At 35.6% G+C, this 22002-nt stretch overlaps 1 protein-coding gene across 1 annotated transcript; it reads right to left on the bottom strand.

The window, feature by feature from the left end:
- Nucleotides 1-596: 596 nt before the first annotated feature.
- On the bottom strand, nt 597-13481 carry LOC128982393 (U6 snRNA-associated Sm-like protein LSm1). The gene is made up of 4 exons (XM_054401354.1): nt 13087-13481; nt 9818-9875; nt 2404-2588; nt 597-1804 (listed from the first exon to the last, which is right to left on the bottom strand). The coding sequence occupies exons 1-4, from the start codon at nt 13111-13113 to the stop codon at nt 1631-1633; spliced, it is 444 nt and encodes a 147-aa protein (XP_054257329.1). The 5' UTR covers nt 13114-13481; the 3' UTR covers nt 597-1630.
- Between the last annotated feature and the right edge of the window lie 8521 nt (nt 13482-22002).

Genomic DNA, 22002 nt, shown 5'->3' with positions numbered 1-22002 from the left:
TGTATACAGCTCTACATGTTCATGCAAAATTTCATCAAAATCAGACTAAAATTCCTTGACTTACCAAAAGACACACACACACACATACTACTATATACCGTATATAAATTTTATTTTGACAAATAGTGTTTTGGCCTATGGGGACATCAAGATGAAAAAATAACTCGGCCATGGGTCTTACCATGCCTGCTCCAATAATAGCTACTTCCCTGTCTAGGGAAATACGATAATGTTATTTTTCTACACAAACCACCTAAGGTCAAGCACTCTTACATTGTCCCCATCACAGGCTTTAAAAAAAAATTTGATACCTGATTATCGGTTAGCAGATTAATTTCATTATACCTACTTATTAAATTTCTTCTAGGAATTAACACTTTAATAAAATATTTGTCTACCAGCCAATCAAACCAATCTTGTATGAATAATTATTGTGCGTGTTTTTTTTCAAACTTAAACCTAACAAATTTACCTAAATTGAAGATAGCCTACTTCTGGCTTGAACATCCATAATAAATTTCATAATAACCTGTAAATATAGGAGATTTGAAGGCACAAATAACAGGTAAAATTGATTAGTTATGAAATTTAGATTCAAATAGTATCTTTAATATCAGATTAATGCATATTACAAAATACAGTCTTATTTTGATGACTTGATACATGCAATCAAAGATTATCCGTACACTTATTTATAAATAAATATACAAAACAAACAGTTTCTCTCAAAAAAGCAATTGAATAAAACTGAAAGGTTCTTGAACAAACTTTAAAAAGCAAACTTCCTTGAATCAATAGTCTTCATGATTGGTACTTTTTTTGCAAAAAGACTCTGACACACTAAATAAGCATCCTACTTTAATATAATTCTGAAATGAAAATATTAAACAAATAATTGTTTAATTACAATTAAAATTGAGCAACACTACCCTCTGACACTATTGGCAATGGGATTTCCTTTCTATGATGTTAAATTCAAATTAGTAGAACGAAAACAAATCTTGATATTGTTAAAAATTGGGTCTCTGGCAACAAACTCTTGCAGCAAAAACAATAGATCTCAAACAACAAATCTTAAGATAAAAATAACATAAATTTATTAGAACTTGCTTGTTAGTTTAAACGTGTTTCAAGTACTTGAAAAAACTCAATTTTAGGAAGAAAAATAAGTATGCTAACTTTTGTTCATCTGTTACCACGTATGGATGCTCAGTTAATTACCAGATATAAACGCTTGGCCATAGACTATTAGCGATTACTCCAAATTTCCCAATCCCAAACAAAATTTAGACTACATACAATCCCAGTATCCTCGTCAACTGGCCACTGATTAACCAACTCTACTTTGTCTTATTTGTGAGTAATTTATAAGTGAATGTTGCAAAAGAACCCATACAAGACAGGATGATAATGATAAATGACTACGTGTCATTGGTTCAGTTACAAGTGTCTAGGTATCAGTGAAACCAGAGATGTGGCTGCTTAATATGACTATATAATTACCAACCATACAATCAACCATACAATAAAAATAAAAATAAAATTACCATTGTGGGATGCACTAGAATGAAATTACAGTAGTTTAAAAGAAGAGTACACATTGCTTACGAAATGTTATAAACAAAATATACTAAAACATGTCATCATGGCTTAGATCAGGTATTAATCTAAGTCCTCGTTCTTTCAGAGACTTAGCCAATAACTTGTCGTGCTCTTGTTTGGCTTCTTGCTCTCGCCGCTGGGCATCTAGAATGTCATCAACAGAAACTTCTACGAGAGGCAAATTGGCCTCCTTCTCACTGTCCTAAAAGGCAACAAAATCTTAAGTTTGATACAATTAAAACATAAAATAGATAAAGATCCCAAAGATCTAATTGATGTGAGACAAAAGAAGTAAAATACTGTAATGGTATTGAACTTTCCATTTAGTTTGACAGGACACTGACAGAGCACTTCCAAAACCTCATTTAATATTTTTCTTCATGTAGGCCTACTACAATTAATTACAATATAATAATTTACTTCACTCACTCCTGTGGTAACTCAAATCCAACTTGTTTTTTGGCCTCACCAACAATAAAAATATTCAGGTCACCATAATAACTCAAACTATAGTATTATTTAGGTAAAAAATACACTAAATTATAAAATCTATGTATACTCATAACATGAACCTAGGAAAAAATATAATTTTTTGTCCTAGGACGCTAGGCACGAGTCAGAATTGTTTTTCACATTACTTCAGGCTAAGACCTAGGGGTTACGGCATTATCACTTAGATAAACTCCATTGGTGATTTGGCGGGATTTGAACCAGGAACCGGAGTCCCGCGCTCTAACCACTAGACCAGCTCGTTCCCCAGGAAAAAATATACTTAACACAACTACAACACCAACTACTTACAATTTCACCAAGAAGAACAACATTTTCCCCTCTAATTATAAAAACTCCTCTTGGTATATCTCCATATTCTTTACCGACATGGATCCTTTCAATGGTTCTGTGAAGTACCAAGTTCGCAAATTGATCAACACTGCGTAGATAACCAATTAATGTCCTTCCATCTCTTAGGAGCACCATAAGCTTTTCTGAAAAGAAAAAGGATCTTTATGTATGTCCCAATTTATTTTACAGTTTTGGAAATTTAATAAAGCGTCTAATAATACTTTTTCAAGTGAGATACAGTTAATATTTATACTAAAATGTAGATAAACATGCATGTTTACAATTGGTCATCTGTATTAGCGAATTTCCCCTAGGGAATAAGCTATAACCGTAGTACTCATGGTAAGACCTGGACCCGGGACCGATTTACTTTTTTGTTTTGAGGTCCTTAGAGACCAAAAACACCATCCGTTCAATTTCATATATATATTTATATATGTGTCCGTTAGCGCGATAACTCAAGCAAAAATCATCCGATTTTGATGAAATTTGGTACAAGCGTGTAAACCTACGTTTATTCGAACGAGTTTGCGAACCAGCATGATCGGAATATGGGAACAGGGGTTTATGGGGCAAAAATTGGGTTTTCCCATTTTTGACCCTAAAAACCTAAAATTTAGCATTTTCTTTCCAAACTATTTTGTAAATCTTAAAAAAACAAATAATTTAGTATAGGCTATTGAAGCGTTATTATGCGCCTAATGGTTACGGAGAAAACATAAAAAAACTGTAAATTTAAAATTCCCACATTATTCTTATGGAGAATAAGTAAACTGTTGTAGTTTGCTTGTTTATGATCATATTTTGATCAAATTTGGAAAATGCATTCATTTCATACTAAACTATTAACATTTTACAAAAAAGCACCTTTTTACCCTCCCTGTTGCAGCAAGCCTAAGAATTTGTTAATCTAATGTTATTTATATAGGGAATAAAATGTGATATTTTTAAGGAGACATTTTAGTGTAAATCCAATCAGGCAAATGGAAATTCGCTTAGTCTGCAGGTTTGCTGCAGCGGGGGTATTTTTCTTGTATTTTAACACAGTTTCAGAAATATAATTGTCTAATAACAATTTTAAGGGTGTATTTGTAGTAAGGCATACTTTTGCAGTACCGGTACTAGGTAACATGAAAAACAAGTTAGTTAACATTATAGTAAGATAGACATGTCTGTTACAATCATTTTTATATTTAATTTCTAGCATGCATAACATAAGACAAAAAATGTATCTCAAAAGTGGTATCCAGGGCAACAGCTATACATTTTTTTTTTTAGGTGGGAGGGGGCAAGTGCTAAATTTGCCGCCCTTTCACCAAACAACTGTAGATTCTTTTTCTCTCATGTCAATGGCATTTTACATACACGAGACAAACAAACCTTTTTAAGAAAATGAGCCAAGGGTTTAATGATATTTTGATATTACGTTATTAACACATTAGCTACCAACTATAGGCTACTCATCCCTCAGTTACAGAGCAGTGTGACGGTCGGTAGGGAACCTGTTAACACATTAGCTACCAACTATACTCATCCCTCAGTTACAGAAGAGTGTGACAGTCGGTAGGGAACCTGTTAACACATTAGCTACCAACTATACTCATCCCTCAGTTACAGAGGAGTGTGACAGTCGGTAGGGAACCTGTTAACACATTAGCTACCAACTATACTCATCCCTCAGTTACAGAGGAGTGTGACGGTCGGTAGGAAACGTGTTAACACATTAGTTACCAACTGTACTCATCCCTCAGTTACAGAAGAGTGTGACAGTCGGTAGGGAACCTGTTAACACATTAGCTACCAACTATACTCATCCCTCAGTTACAGAGCAGTGTGACGGTCGGTAGGGAACCTGTTAACACATTAGCTACCAACTATACTCATCCCTCAGTTACAGAGGAGTGTGACGGTCGGTAGGGAACCTGTTAACACATTAGCTACCAACTATACTCATCCCTCAGTTACAGAGCAGTGTGACGGTCGGTAGGGAACCTGTTAACACATTAGCTACCAACTATACTCATCCCTCAGTTACAGAGGAGTGTGACGGTCGGTAGGGAACCTGTTAACACATTAGCTACCAACTATACTCATCCCTCAGTTACAGAGGAGTGTGACGGTCGGTAGGGAACCTGTTAACACATTAGCTACCAACTATACTCATCCCTCAGTTACAGAAGAGTGTGACAGTCGGTAGGGAACCTGTTAACACATTAGCTACCAACTATACTCATCCCTCAGTTACAGAGCAGTGTGACGGTCGGTAGGGAACCTGTTAACACATTAGGTACCAACTATACTCATCCCTCAGTTACAGAGGAGTGTGACGGTCGGTAGGGAACCTGTTAACACATTAGCTACCAACTATACTCATCCCTCAGTTACAGAAGAGTGTGACAGTCGGTAGGAAATGTGTTAAAAATATAATAATTTTTTTAAATTGGTATGAATAAATAAATACTTTATTGTCTTGACAATATAATTGTATTGACAGTACAACTAATTAATTTTTAGCTTAGGTTTAGTATTAAATTACACTCTAGCATTTCATTTAAAAATTTTAATGCATTTTTCATTATATTGTGAAAATTTTATACCTGTAAAGTACAATTTAAAAGTGAACAAATCAAACAAAATTTTGAATATATTGTGTTTATTAAATTGCAGTGAACATACAGCTCTCAATATACAAAGTCCTCCATTTAAAAGCTAGTTAAATTTGATTTTTCTTAATTTTTTTGGCAGCACACATCTTTATTATGTAAAAAACACACATTTTGATGCTTTTTCATGTTTATTGACACTTATTTATTGAGACAATACTTGCTAATAATTAATAATTGCTGAGGCTTTGATCGTCTTGACTGGTGATCAGTGGCAGTTACAGCCAGGGGGCTTTGTCAATAGAATTGCCTGCAATTACAACAAAATTGTGAACATCTCCCGCTATCACGAGGACGTGATTAATGTCACCCGCGATTACAACAAAATCTTCAACGTATCACGCCATCACGGGGACATCATTATCGTTACCTGCGAGTGTGACTAATCATTATTTTTAGAAAACAATTTGTTGTTTTAAAAAAAGTTGTTTTTCCACTAAATGCTGCGCCCCCCTTTCAATGAGGCCCTAGGCTGCGGCCTAATGAAACTGGTCTTAATCTTGTGATCGTGACAAAATCCTGAACATTCCCACGAACACCAAGACATTATAAGCTCCCCAGGTAGCGGCAAAATCTTGAACATTGCTACGAACACTACAACTCGTTGTCGTCCCCTGCGACCACAACAAAATCATTTCATGAGGGTGGTAAAAAAAAAGAAAAAACAGTAAACGAAAACCCAACTTTAAAAATATGGCTTATTTGAACCCTTTTAAAGTTCACTACAGTTTTTTAGAAACGTCTACCGGTACAATTTCAGATAGAAGTTAGAACAATTTAAGAAAAATATAAGAAAAAGAGCGGACAGGGAATCAGGAATAGGATGGCGCGGGCGGCTCTTCATTCTACACACCCCACACGTCTGTAAAAACAAGATATTACATTGACCTTAAGCAGTCATGTCTGCCGCTTCCATCCCTGCACCTCACCACCGCGATCATATGAATATATTCTTAAGAGCCCTTTTCAAAGGTATTGGCTAGACCACTTAAGTATGCAGAGCTTAAAAAACCAAATAATTTAGTATATCAAAGTGTTCTGTACGGTTATTGGTTACGGAGAAAATTCAAAAATTGTAAATTTAAAATTCCCATGTTATTCTTATATGGAGAATAAGGTAGTTTGCTTGTTTATGGATATAATATTTTGATCAAACTAGGCAAATTTATTTATTAGTGAATTTCCCTATAGGGAAGAAGGTATTACCGTAGGTCTCATGGTAAGACTTGGGCCCGGGACCGATTTACTATTTCATTTACATGTCCCCAGAGGCCCAAAACACTATTTGTTCAAAATTGTATATATGTATCTTTATTTATAAAAGAGGAAGTTTGTATATTATATTTGAACGTTATGGACTACGAAACCGCTCGACAAATTGTAATGAAACTTTCAGGCATTATTAAGCATTATTCAAAGGTGGTTTGAGTGAAGTATGGTGCAGATCCGTCAAAAGGCCTCCTACCCAGTGGCTCTGGAGTTTTCCATGTTAAACTTATGAGTACTTAAATTTAAATGGAATTAAAGAATCCTAACAGCTGGTTCAACTAAACAGTTTGATTCTGTGATGTTCAATAGCATTAAAAAGATAATAGGTTTATCAACAGGGTGCAGCACTATTATTTTCTTTTTAATTTATGACAACAGATAATTTTAAACCAAAAGGTGAGTGAGCGTAGCGAACAAACTTCAACCTGGAGGCGAGTTAGTGTAGCGAACGAGCTAAACCTGAAGGCAAGTGAGCGCAGCGAACGAGCCCCAGCCTATAGCAAACGAACATCAACCAGGACGTTATTGAGCGATGCGTCGAGCTCATCTTGAAAATGAACGAGCATTTGACATAAAACCACATAAGGACAGGACAACACGTCTGCCGGGCCAGCTAGTAAACCTATATAAAATATATATTTTTTTTTTTTTTTTTAGGGAGAGGAGGGAAAATGCTTTTACGCACACAGGTAGCCAGCCTGTAGTGTGAGACTCCTGAAAATTGTCAGACTACTCACTAAAAAACCCCCTCTACTCTGTTGGACACAGACCTGGAATTGTTTGTCACATTACTTCAAGTCAGGCCAACATGTGACCTAAGCCCTCAGGGCTCGCACCGTTTCTGGCATTTCGATTCTTAATGACCTACAACCGCATCCCGGTCAAGGTCGATCTTCTTGGCGCGGAGAATACCCTGGATATAATGTGACACACAGGTCCAATTGTCCTCACCCTCCGTCATAATCGGTATGACCGTGTCCACCGACAGCAGTCCTATTAATTGTTAAGCCTCCAGGCGGGGCCTTTCCCAGCGCTGGCAGTGGAAAAATGTATGTTCCACGTCATCGAGAATGCCTGGGCAGTATATGCAGTCGGGTGACACGGCTTTGCCCATCCTGAACAGGTACGACCGGAAAAAGCCGTGTCCCGTCAGAAATTGGGTGAGGTAGAAGTCCACCTCTCCGTACCGCCGATCAACCCAAGGTTGGACTTGCTGTATCAGTCGCCTGGTCCAGAGTCCCCGTCTCTCCTGTTCCCAGCCCTCCTGCCACAGCTGGTAGGTGCGGGTGCGTTCCTCTGTTCGTGCCTCGTCCTCCCCACGGCGCTGGTAAATTGCCTTTCTCTCCGCCGCCAAAAGTTTGACGGGGATGACTCCAGCAATCACCAGGACGGCGGGCTCGGACACTGTTCGGTAGGCAGATGCTACCCTCAGTGCTGCCTGACGCTGCACTCGGGCGAGCCGCATCCTGTATGCCTCCTTATTTAGTGCGTCTGCCCACACCTCCGCACCGTACAAGAGTACGGACTGGACCGAAGACATTAACAGCCTTCTACGACTGGACCGAGGCCCTCCGACATTGGCCATCAACCGGCTAAGAGAAGAAACCGCCCTAGCGGCCTTGTCCGCTGTACGAAAGATCTGATCCCGCCAGCTAAGCTTGCTGTCTACCATGACCCCAAGATACTTGGCAGAACGAACAGTTTGAACCTCGACGGCTCCCACCCTCAACGGCACAACGGATGGTATCAATCCGTTTTTTTGTCAAAATCACGATCTCGGTTTTGCTCAGAGCAAGCGAGAGACCGTGGTCTGCCATCCATGCGTTTATGGTACGCATAACTCGGTTTAGCTTTAGCTGAGCCAGCTCAACGCTACGTGCAGCTATCAAAGCTGCAACGTCGTCTGCGTACCCAACCAAGACCGTTTCCTCAGGCATTTCAGACCTCAGAAGGCTGTCATAAGCGACGTTCCAGAGGTCTGGGCCGAGTATGGAACCTTGGGCAGCACCAGAAGTGACACTCATCGTCCGCAGTGTCATACGTTAGGAGGCGAAACCGGAGATAATCCTCTATGATGCGCATGAGGTATGCCGGCACGTGGAAGGTGTTCTCCAGAGCATCCAGCATATCGCACCACCTCGCCGAATTAAATGCATTTCGCACATCAAGCGTTACGAGCTACACAACCCTGCGAGAGTAGTGGGTAAAATCCTCAGCTCTCATCACGGCTTGCTTCACCTCCTCAATCGCATCAATCGTTGATCGCCCCATCCTGAATCCATACTGACGAGGGGAGAGGTCCCCCGCAGCGACAACGGCTGAATTTAGCCAGGAACGGATCAATTTCTCGAGGACTTTGCCAGCCGTATCCAACATACACAGAGGTCTGTAAGAGGATGGCAGATCTGGGTCTCCCTTGCCCTTCCCAACAAGCACAAGCCTAGCTGTCTTCCAGCACAAGGGGAAAACCCCTTCAACCAGGCAGGCGTTGTACATGCTCAAAAGGATCAAGGGGTTGGTAGTCAAAACCTTCTTGAGGACTTCACCGGGCACCCCATCGGGACCAGGAGCCTTGTTGTTCTTCAGGGATATGACGGCCGCCACCAGCTCTTCAGGGCTGAAAAGTGGGACGTCGTCCACCCTCCCATAATCCCGCAGTGGGCGCAACGCGTGAGCCGGGAAAAGGGACTCGACTATCCTCTCCATAGTGACCCTGTCCATGACGGAAGGTGGAGAGCGGGTTCCAAGTTTCTTGGTTACAAGTTTGTAACCCAGGCCCCACGGGTTGGAATCAACATCGTCCCTTAATTTATCCCAGCAACTGCGTTTACTCCGATTGATGGCTCGACGAAGATACCTCCTAGCCAACCTATAAGCATCCGACTTACGCCGTCTGTCTAGGGGTTCTCTATATATATATATATATATATTCATATACATATATATATTAGAAAACATTATAAAAACATTAGTACCCCTTCAACTCATTTTAATTATTAACGACTAGTTTCAACACTAAGGTCATAGTCATGTTCGTCATGTCATTGTCACTCGAATGAGCTTGTGAACCAGCATTAGGCTAAGTTGTATAACAGGTGACGAAACATGGGTTTACGAATATGACGTCGAATCTAAGGCTCAATCATCCCAGTGGGTTGTCGTTTTATAGCCGAAGATGACATTAAAACCCCATAGTTGATAGCACTTAAAGTCTATTAAAGATCGAGTCGAAGAATTTTTTCAGGGTTTGGAAGAAGCGCCGGCACAAGTGCATATATATAATGGGAACTATTTTGAAGGCAACGACAACAATGTAAATATTTTGTTCAAAAAATGAAAATCCTTGTTTTTTAACAGACCTCATATATCCGCCACCCAATCACTCCAAATGGTCGCAACCTATAGTTAATAAACTAAAAAAAGTTAAAATTTGAACTTACTGTCTAACTCATCAAGAAGTGTGGCAGTGCCTGGTGGAAACATTGGTCTCTCCATTGTCTGCAACAGAAAAAACTCATTGGCTAATAGTAAGTTACTAGTGATACACTTAGGCCAGTGACTTACAAGTGATACCCGTAGGCTCCACCCAATTAATAGACATATATACTTTGAATTGTTCATTGCAAAGTAATAACTGAAACATCCTTGGGCCTAATATTTTTTTTTAATTAGGCTAAGTTACATCAGAGAAGTAAAATTCAGAGGATACATTCAATTTTACATTTAAGTGGTGTCTAGAGCAAATTATATTTGTCGTCCCCTTCCGCTCTCCTTTCCTCGAGGTTCATCTTATACCTAGTTTGAATCCTTTATAGCCTATTATCGGATGAATAACGATAAATAATTTAAATATACTTTTTTTCTACAATTCTTTTTTACCCCAATGTAAAACATTGAATTCAGTTATGATTTATTTAGCCTACATTTTTATTGATACTGGTATTTAATCAATAAAACTAGTATCAATATTAACCAAAAACAAAATATCTTTTATGAAAAGTATCAAAACCAACAAGTTAATACAAAAACTAAAAAATCTACAAACCAGGGTATAATTGTAACTGCCTTACATAGGCTACTAGCTGTTGTACCCGTGCTTTGCAACGGGAAAAGGACACAAAAGAAACATTTTAATCTTTACATCTGTTGCATATAATAGTTACACATCTGCCAACCCTTTTAGAAACAAAATTCAACTTTTATAGCCTTAATAGAAACGTTTAAGTTATGACTTTTAAATCTGGTAAGTAGTGGATACCACCATTTTGGTTTTAATTAATTTTAAATCTTGTCTAGGTTGATGTGAGAAAAAACTTACCGCAAATCTTCAAATAAAACTTTTACATACATGATTTACCTTCATCCCCATTAATTACATATCTTTTAATTTATTATTGACATTTTAAATTTCAATTTTGAAGTTGCAAAAACACTAATTATTAAATTTAAATGAACATTTTTTAAATTTAACTCTTCTTTAAAGAAAAATCACAAATCCTTCCATCTTCAGTTTCTTCACTCACAATAAATCATTAGCAAAACTAAGTCAGCTGTTATAAACCTTAGAAATATTGCTGTTCCTTATCAATACAGTCTTTTGAAATATTAAAGAAACTATATCTATAGGTACCTACTATAAAAAATTGTAAACAAATTATTTAGCATTAAAGACAGGAGACAAATCTAATATGGTTATCAAAATATCAAGAACTAAAAAATGTAATAGCAAATACAGTATATGTTGCATTGCATCTCTTATTCTACTACAGTATACAAAAATATCAACAAACAACTTAATATACAAAACAGTTCTTTTAAGACCTTCTTCCATAGACCATATTGCCTTTACATTTTCACACTTACCATTAAGTAAACATACTAACAGATATTTCATTGATTTTAAAAACAAAAGAACACTGTGTACTGCCTTTGACTATTAATACAACAACTGTACAAACTTATGTATCCAATAGTCAATGGTACTGCTTAGTTTTATGATATTTTCCTTGGTTTAATTTAATCAGTGGTGTGGCAAAACACAAATAATAAATGTATCAAATAAAGTAAATGTTAACTGAAAGCTATGTTAAGGTAAAATAAGAGTACTGCATTTTGTACTACCATTTGATAATTAAATATAGTTACACATATACAACATATTTTAGAAAACAAAAATCAACGTACAATTTAGTTATTGATGATATTCTTTAGTTTAATTTAAGCATGGGTTTAGCAAAACACAATAACTTAATGTACCGTACCTAAATATTGTACATATAAAAAACAATGTGATGTGCAAGTTATGTTAAGTTAATCAAACACATGTTAAGCAGTTAGAATTTGTTTAAAGTAGCCTCCAAATTCACACAAAACATCTATACATTGTAATTTTCATACTGTTTCCACAAAAACATATCAATAACATTATTTTCATAACTTAGACGCTTTAAAAAATCCAAAGCAGAGCCAGAGTTGATACAGCAACGGTTATAGAATATTTTTTCCTATAATGATTGACATAGTTTTAGAATAAATAATCCATGATAAAAGGTTAGATTAAAATAAGCCTACCTCATTAGTTATGGAAAATATTATATTTTAATTTCTTTGAATCAGCTGTCTGAAATTGTGAAATATGCAGTTTAGCAGTTCTTTTTGTTTACATTTAAATGTCAAAGCAAATGTAAACAAACATTGTTAGAGTTATCATCGCAGCCATGGAGACCAATCAATATTTACTTTTAAAATGTTCACCTCAGAACTTTTAAAGCCAAAGGGGCAAAGCCTACGGTCATTATCGGAATGTGAATAGTCCTATAATGGTTCTTGGTATGATAGCTTTATTTTTGTAAAATTTAAGCCCAGTTGGTTCAGTAGTTTTTGCACCTATTAGTAATACACATACAGACAGACACCATTAGATTTTTATATAATAGTATAGATATAGATTGTAAAAATGAAATTAAACAAAGGGTCTTGTCCTAACAATTTCATCCACTATTAGATAGATACACACAAAGGTGATTTGCGGAGTTGTCAGAACACAACTTTTTAAGAATTTGAATGGTTTCTTCCATTTTTATTCTTAACCCTGCAGTGGTAACCCACGGTCTCTGAGACCGACGCAAAGTTCAGTCGTAGTTAACCAGTTCCCCGAAAAGTTGGGTTAACCTTACAACTAACCAAACTATATATCGAATAATCGATATATTTCGGCCAACAGAACTAAAAGCCTTGTTGAGAAAAAACTTGGGTACATTTTCACAGAGAACCTGTGATATATTATGGGATGAAAAACTATAAAGTTTAAGCCTATATAAGTAGGTAGCCTACATATATATCCGGTTCTATGATAATATTGTAGCCTATTGAATGGCTGCACTTTACTTGACGTCCTACACTCATTCGAACGAAAATATCGATCGATATATCGATTAATCGATTGCTTCATTCGATATATCGTTTGGTTAGTTAGGTAAGGTTAACCTAACCTAACTAACCAAACGATATATCGAATGAAACAATCGAATGAAAATATCGAATCGAAAAAAACAATCGAATGAGTGTAGGACGTCAAGTAAAGTGCAGCCTATTGAATAGTTATTGATCAAACAAGGTAACTAAAAAACCTTCATATAAAGTTAAAATTGCAAATAACTTAGTTGTTAGGCCTACTGCAAGGTTGGTGATGTAAGCCTAGTTTACTTACCAATCCGTTTTCGTTGAGATGTACCATTACACTTATATCAACAAATTATAGAATAGATCCTTTAAGGTCTATTCAAGATTCCTGAGGAAGAACTGAAAAGTAATGATTTAAGCTAATGTACTTCGTAACTAAGACATAAACATTCAGTTAAAATATAAAACTACTAAATAACATAGGTGTTTTTAAAACAAGGGTAGGCCCTAACCTGTCCTTTAAAACCAAAAGCCTTAGAAAAAACTCAATTAAGTAACTGTTCCAACTTAAAACTCGATCTTGCAGTCATGGTCACGAAATAAATACTGAGTAATTAGCTTATTTGATTTGATGTTGACAAGACAACGTCTACAACAAAGTGACAATCTGATCTGACAATAACCTAAACCTAATCAAGATTGTTTCTTTCTGTTTGTTTTTGTTTTGTATTTTGTTTTCAAAGAGATTCTTAACTAAGGTTAACATTTAATTTAAACCATGCAGTTTCGCAGTTCTATTCATCAAGATTACAAAATGTATGTATGTAAATAAACGTATGTTTTCTGTTAACGTTAACATTATGATAGAGATAGATGACAAAAGATCAAGTTACTCAAACCAGCTGATATTTACCTGTCCGAAACCACATAAAACATAAGGTTAGTAAAACCATATACCGTAGACAGGCACTTTAGATTAGTAGTATTTAGTATTAGAATCTTGCTTGGGTAACGTTCCCACACTGTTGCAGTATATCCTCATCCTTTTGGATCAGCTGAAGAAAATTTTATTGTTAGCTCCATCCGGTACCCATAGGATCGTGTTTTTATGTTTTTAATATTTGTTGTTACTTATTATATCCTTTATTTACCAACCTTTATTACGCCATTTCATAGAAAAGTATTAAAAAAAGTGTCACCCGGGTGCCACTGGTCAGTGGTCACTGTTCATGAACTAGACACGAAAACGAGCTTCAAAATTAAAAATGGGATGAGAAGTCTACTTCTTTTGGTTCTATGATTAATCAACCTAGGCTGTATAATAATACCCCCGCTGCAGCAAACCTGCCGACTAAGCGAATTCCATTTGCCTGGATTGATTTTCAATTAATCTATATTTAATTAACATTTATGTTTAACGAGTAACTAGGTTAGCTGCTACAGGGATACTAATAAAGTGTGTTTTTTTTTATTAAAATATCAATAGCTTAGTATGATGAATAAATCCACCAAGTTTTATCAAAATATCTCCTTAAACAAGCCAACTACAACATTTTACAATATTCTCCATAAAAATAATATGGAAATTTTAAATTAACAATTTTTGAATTTTCTCCGTAACCATTCACCGTACAAAAACACTTAGATATACTAAATTATTAGTATTTTATGCTCTTTAAAAAGGTCTGGCGAAAAATTGATACATTTTGTTTTTTAAGGGTAAAAAAATGAGAAAACCCCATTTTTACCTCATAAAACCCCCCATTAAGCCTCGTTCCCATCCCAAGTAGCATAACAATGTTGTTTCAATGTTGTTGTCAACATTTAATCAACATGAATTTAATATTGCCCCAATATTGATCAACGTGGTAACAATATTGTTACAACGTTTTCGTGAAACAAAATACATTGTCTTGACAATGTTGTCTTAATATTTTTCAACGTTGTTTCAATGTTGTTTTCAACATTTAAACAACATTCATTCAATATTGCCCAAATATTGATCAATGTGGTAACAATATTGTTACAACGTTTTTGTGAAACAAAATACATTGTCTCGACAATGTTGTCTTAATATTTTTCAACGTTGTTTCAATGTTATATGGAAATATTAAGCCAATATGGTCCGATCATGCTGGTTCACGAACTCATTCAAGTTTATACTGCCTTACACTTTCAAACAAAATTTGATAGCACACAAATCAAATCTATAGGGAAATTCGCTAAAATATAATTAATTGTATCAACCTAGGCTTTTCCCCCGAATTTTCAATGTGTTAAGGATATAGCTGTTATTGATATTTTTCACGGAAATAGTAGGAACACTGAAGTTTTTACATGTATTGCTGTTTTAATTTGCCTACAGAATTTAATATAAACAGTGTTAAATAATAATTAACTGTCTAAATGCATCTAAATGTCTTTCTCTAAAAACGTTCATTTACAAAATTAATTATTCTCGCCAATTTCTATATCTGGCCAGGGGGTAAAATTCCGGGGGTAAAAATCAGTGCCGCACATCTATTGTTGCCTAAAACCTAGCCTAGTTATATGGACAAGGGGAAAATCCCTCCACGTCGACTACCTTTTTGGTATAAGGCGAAACGTCCTTCCGGCTTTTATTGCTTATTATCTAATTTTTAACGGTAGGTGTATTTTAATTAGACTCCCAAATGAACGGGGATAAAAATCCGACCCCGAAAAAACTTGAGAGCACCCAGGTTACTACGTCAGTTCTGCTCAGGAGATAAAATTCCACGGGGATAGAAGATATAATTCCGGCAACCCTTTCTAGCTACTCAGTCAGTAGTTGAGTGTTTTATTGTTTTTTAAGACACTCTTCTGCGTTTGTGCCGTCGCTGTTTATACCCAGAGGCCAATGACTGACATGGCCCTCATTCTCTCCTCTCACTTCCCACTCTAGTCCTTAACTCAAAAACTCAGTCCCTCTCTCTGTTTTTCAGTCTCGGTGCTCGGTCTCAGTCTCAGTCTCTAATGGTCCATGCATGACCATCCATAGTTTGTGCCTCTGTGTCTGTCTGGTCTCAGACAGTGCCACTCAGCCTGCCTTCTGTTTGTTGCTAGTGAAAGAAGAAGGAAGCAAGGAAAAGGAAAGAAGGATGGCAAAACAAAACAACGCAACACGAAACGTCAAATTGTGTGATTGTCTTGTCAATGAGAGCATTGATTGATTAATGGTATGGTAGTGAAGTGATTTTTAGTGATGGACTGGACTGCAGTTAAAAACATGGTCGTTTGCAATCCTATTCATATTCAGTGATGACATACTAGACAAGTTTTGTTAAAATTTACCAGTGTTTATTATTCTTCCTATGCAGTTTGAGATATTCGATATAAGTTAGGCCCTTGTTAAGCACAGCACTGATGTTTCCATTTAAATATAGGCCTAAAGACCCTTTTGGGATTAAATAGACCACTAACTTATATAAAAAAAAAAAAAAAAAAAACCTAAATCCAAATAAATTTCTACACCAAGATACAAAAATATACAATGGCATCTGTAAAGGTTGCAGTGAGAGTGAGACCCTTCAATCAAAGGTAGGCTTGCTCTTTGATAGGTAACTTATATCTGATGATGAGTGTAATAAGTTAACAAGGCCTAATAATAATAGTCTAACTAGCCTAAATTAGGCAGAGGACATTTCTTGGAAAATAAGCCTGAGCCTAGGCCTATTTAATGTATGAGACAAAGCCTATTGTACATTTTGTATTGAATGGTAAATAAAGCTTTTGAATGTGAATTGACAGGAATTATTAGTAGGTAGCTCACAGATTGCTCCAGTAGCTCACTAAGGCCCTACTGTATACAGATTACTCTTATTCCAATGTTTGTAGCTGTTTTAACTCAAGGGCCTATTTTATCAATTGATAAACTGTGGGGAAGCTACTCATAGAAAACAAGGGTGAGGGTAGGCTAGGCCTATTCTTCAGATTACAACCGTATAAGATTGTAAACTGGAATGAAGAGGCACTACAAAAATAAGGGGTAGCCTACAGTTTCTTAACTGGGCTACGCTAATATTAATTGAAACTATCAAATTCCTATTGTAAGTTCTGTTTGTATCACACAAAAACCAATGTTCTTGCATACTAGGCCTAGCGACCTGTGCCGTTCGCGTCACCCTTAAACTTAGGGGTTAATATGCATTTTAGGGTTTGCACGCGATTTTTGAATTTTTTTTTTTTCATTCTACTCGAAATTTAACGCTGATTCCGAAAATGACGTTCTTTTTCCGCGGAAAACGACCATAACGCGGAAAAACGACCAAAACGACCAAAAACTCTTTTTTTACCAAAACACGTCATGTGGGTACTCAAATTAACCGGAATATTTAGCAGATCACGACTATGCAAGAATTTTTTGGATCCGAGGTCAAATAAGCGAGATATTCACGAAAACGTGATACTACCAGCAATAACTCCAACTCACTAGGGGACAGGTGGGAATTCGGGGTTTTGGGTGGGGGAGACATCTAACGTGGTTTATCGTTGTAATTTAATGTGTAAAAAATAATGGGTAATTAGTCGGGAGAATTATGGGAGATATGCTTGAAATTGGGAAATTTTTCAGTACCAACCTATTCATTGGTTGTAGTAGCACTGCCATGTTGCTCGTTAGGTTAGGTTAGGTTGGTTAGGTTAGGTTAGGTTAGGTTAGGTTGGTTAGGTTAGGTTAGGTTGGTTAGGTTGGTTAGGTTAGGTTTGGTTAGGTTGGTTAGGTTAGGTTAGGTTGGTTAGGTTAGGTTGGTTAGGTTAGGTTAGGTTGGTTAGGTTAGGTTGGTTAGGTTAGGTTGGTTAGGTTAGGTTGGTTAGGTTAGGTTAGGTTAGGTTGGTTAGGTTATTTTGGTTAGGTTAGGTTAGGTTAGGTTGGTTAGGTTAGCTTGGTTAGGTTAGGTTAGGTTAGATTGATTAGGTTAGGTTAGGTTAGATTGATTAGGTTAGGTTAGGTTAGGTTAGGTTGGTTAGGTTAGGTTAGGTTGATTAGGTTAGGTTAGGTTAAGTTAGGTTAGGTCAGTTTGGTTAGGTTAGGTTGGTTAGGTTAGGTTAGGTTGGTTAGGTTAGGTTAGGTTGGTTAGGTTAGGTTTGGTTAGGTTGGTTAGGTTAGAGTAGGTTAGGTTAAGTTAGGTTATGCATAGTATCATCCCTTTTACCTGTTAAATTAAAACATAAACACCAGATAACACAGACAAAAGTTAGAGCAAAAATCCAAAATAGCATCGCATATTTACGTGAAAATCTCGCTTATTTGACCTCGGATCCAAAAAATTCTTGCATAGTCGTGATCTGCTTAATATTACGGTTAATTTGAGTACCCACATGACGTGTTTTGGTAAAAAAAGAGTTTTTGGTCGTTTTGGTCGTTTTTCCGCGTTATGGTCGTTTTCCGCGGAAAAAGAACGTCATTTTCGGAATCAGCGTTAAATTTCGAGTAGAATGAAAAAAAAAATTTCAAAAATCGCGTGCAAACCCTAAAATGCATATTTACCAACTTAGGCCCTATATATACTCGGTGCGCAAGCAGAACGTACTGGCTGAAATCACTTTCAGCCTGGCTACAACCAGCAGCACTACCCCCACATAAGTTATACATTTTTGATAGGTATCTTACTTACTTTTATACCTTAGCTTTTCACCTCCTGAATAAGAGTAATTATGCCATTATTTTTTAATGGATTAATATTACTAGGTGATATCTTTGTTCAAATATACCTACAACTTTTAGAAGTCTGTCATCGGGATTAGGCAAGTTGAATATCTAAAATACGTAGTTAAAGAGAAGTTTTTTAGGTGTTATGTTGATACATTTTCGAATGGTCAACTTATCTTTATGTCTCTTGAAAAAAGAAGTTGCCCAATCAGGACCAGGGAGGTTGTTTTTGAATTTTGGTAGAGCTGCTCTACCCTGTCTCTGAAGATAACCTTTAGTTATAAACCTTAAATCGTCATAGGTCAAGGGAAACCCCCATTCAGAAGTTTTTATCAACACTTTACATAAAATTAGCTCTTCAGCGTCACTAAACACTTTTTGTCCACCTTTTTAACACATCCTGTTTTTTTTTACATTCAAACATTGTGTTCCTTTTGGAATACCATACTTTTTACTGGAGCTGTTTAAAGATATATGTTTTTCTTAAATTTTTTGAACTGCTTGCAGAAGTGTTTCACGTGAATAGTTCTATATCAACTTTGCACCAACCTTTGCACCTTTGCACGCTTGTAAGTTCTTGGCATTTTTAAATAAGTTCTTAGGTCATAACAGTACTGTACATACTTCAATTATTTTTCAAACAAAAATGACCTGAAACAGAAAAAAAAATTGAAAACCATCAACTAAGTGTTGTTGGCGCATAGTGTTCATGTTCACCCTCTGAATAAAGGCTGTTCATCTATACCCCCAAAAACAACAAAAAGTACAATGAAAAATAAAAAATAAAAAACTCAAAAAGTACTTGTTTGAAAACAATTTCAACCATCACATCTTCTTTACAAGGAGCCAAAGTAACTCTGATAAAATATTCAACTTATACATCCTAAAGGTTGTTCTTTAACAGTATATCAAAGTTTTAATCAAAATTTTTCCCTGTAAAAAAACTCTCAGATTAATTTTTTTTTCTATGTTTTATGGAGGCCAAATAACAACAAAAATCAATATCCCAAGTAGGGGTCTCAATCACTATTTATTCATTTACCGTATGTCTTGTATTATTTATGTCTTGTTACTCCTAGGTATAGTAGTTTTTTTTCTGTCTTAGATTTTGCATGTAGGCTATCCCTATTGTATTGTTCATCAGTTTCGCATTGTTACTTAGTTTTAGTCTTTAGTCATGATGAGTGTCTCACTATTATTGTAATTCTTATTGTAAATTGGTGAAATCCGTTGGCAATAAATAAAAAAAAAATAAAAAAAATCCCGGGATCCCGGTCAGTTTTTGATATACCTATAAATCCCGGGATTGGCGTCTATTTATCCCGGGATTAACAGGATTGCAAAACCTATGATTATATAAATTTTTGTGTGAATTTGACGAGTTTTACTTACGGAAAATGAATAAAAATACACCCAATTGCTATTTACTTATAGGACGATAAATTTATACAGTATATGAAATATGGTATTAGCTGTGATCTAAGTACTTTAATTGCACAATTTAATTATCATCAAACTCAATAGGTCAACATAGTGCAAACTGTTTCAAGTGTATTAGATGTATTTAGATTTACCTTCTAAAAACGTTATTAGGCCTACATTAGTTAAAAGTTAATTAATAACAGTACCGGTATAAATTATTTTGAGTTTTACTTTTGTCATTAAACGCAAACAACCCAATTGATGTGGCAAACATAAAATATGGCAATCGGTAATTGAAGTATTGTTTTCTTAACATAGTTAGGCAACATTAAAGGCCTGAGAATATAAACAGACCATTATTAATTCATTATTAAGATTAGGTCTTAAGTTTAGGGTCTATAACTTTATCTTCGTATTTGGTTTTAAGTGCGGTGATTAATTTTTTTATAATCCTAAATTAAGTTTTTCGAACACACGTTAGTACATATGCAGATGGTTTGTTGTTGTTTGTACCTTAAATTGTTTTATTGCTGTCAGTCAACATAACATTTTTACGCTGCAACTGATGATTCTTCCGATATTATCTTTATATCTTAATAGCCTATTTTGATTTATTTAGTTTCCATATTAGCATATTATTCTTAGTAGCCAAACTTCCTGGTGTGCTTCTTGGCAAGTTTAGTTTTGAGTGAATCGTGACGTGTAGGCTACATGCTAGTGCGCTTGCTGCTGTTTTTTGTATGTATTTATTAAATTCTAATTTTTACACTGTAAATAAGAAAGATTGATGATGAAAGTTCCGTGTGGTAATATTTCTTTACTTACTTAGAAAACGGCATAATTGCGCAGTGTAACATTGGTAAGGCCAGTTTAAAACATTAAGGACTCAACAAGGGACTTCACGCTCTTTTAAAATGGCAAAAAAGTTAAAATAATATAATCCTGGGATTGATCCCGGGATCGGCTAAGAGAAATCCCGAAATCCCGGGGATTGGATTGAAGGCCTGGGATTGAGACCCCTAATCCCAAGGCTTGGGCATGCAAGAAAAAATATTTGTTACCTATACAATAAGTTTATTAGTTTGAGATAGAAATAAAATTTAACAATTTCTTAGTTTTTGTTCATCTTCACCCCAGTGGTCATCTTCACCTCAGTTGACGGGTACACAATTACTTAACACTATCTTATGGTTTGTCAAAATAATTCTAGATCAGTAAGATGGCTGTCAGACTTACATATTTGAGTGTGTTATTAGAATGAGTATTTATTCAGAATGAGGACCCAAGATAGTTCAGAGTCATTACATTTTTGACTGAAAATAATTCTGGTATTATATCAAGTTATATTATTTTATTGTTTCTAGGGAGAAAGATATGAACACCAAACTTATTATCAATATGGAAGGAAAAAAGACCAGAATAATGAGCAAGGTAAGTTCAAGACCCCCATGTAGCTACTGAAAATATACATTTATGATTAGAGTGTCAGTTTAACTTTCTATCTTTTTATTTGTTATTAGAAATTAAAAAGAAACTTATATTTTAAAATATTTAATAGTAAAAATTAATCTGATAATGAGAAAACTAGCTGAAAAAGCTACAATTTGACAGCCAGCATTGTTTATGTTAGCCCACAACAATACTTGTAGCCTACATGGTTGAATGATTGTGTAAAGCTAAAGGAGTTATTTCAGCTAGAACAGTTTGAACAGTTGTAGGTATTCTTTAAGTGGTCGACTGAGCTTTGGCCACATAGCCTATGTGTTGGTTGAAGGCCGTTGAATATTGTTTTTGTTGACAGTTACTTGATACCTGTGATAGACTCAGTTTTTGTCAATGGAAGTATAATGTAGACTAAACATGTTTTGAACAGTTTTCTCAAGTATGTAGCCTATATATCAATGAATCAAATAAAAATAGGTTGTATATTTAAAACTAGGCTACTGAAAAAAACACACAGATTACATTTCTGTAACAATATTTTAGATGATAAAAATCGTTAACAATTATTTACAATGTTTGTACATGAAAATTGAAATTGAAATGTAGTACACTAAAAGTTTCAACTTTATTAATAATTGTGTGTAGCCGTAGCCTATTATGTGTAATCATTTTTGTAAAGTTTCTTAATTT

The sequence above is a fragment of the Macrosteles quadrilineatus genome, unplaced genomic scaffold (assembly GCF_028750875.1).
Source record: "Macrosteles quadrilineatus isolate MER2022 unplaced genomic scaffold, UCM_ALF_1.0 Scaffold_241__1_contigs__length_143872, whole genome shotgun sequence".
Lineage (NCBI taxonomy): Eukaryota > Metazoa > Arthropoda > Insecta > Hemiptera > Cicadellidae > Macrosteles > Macrosteles quadrilineatus.
The sequence above is the reverse complement of the archived record's forward strand: the minus strand, read 5'-3'. Positions and strand labels throughout refer to the sequence as shown.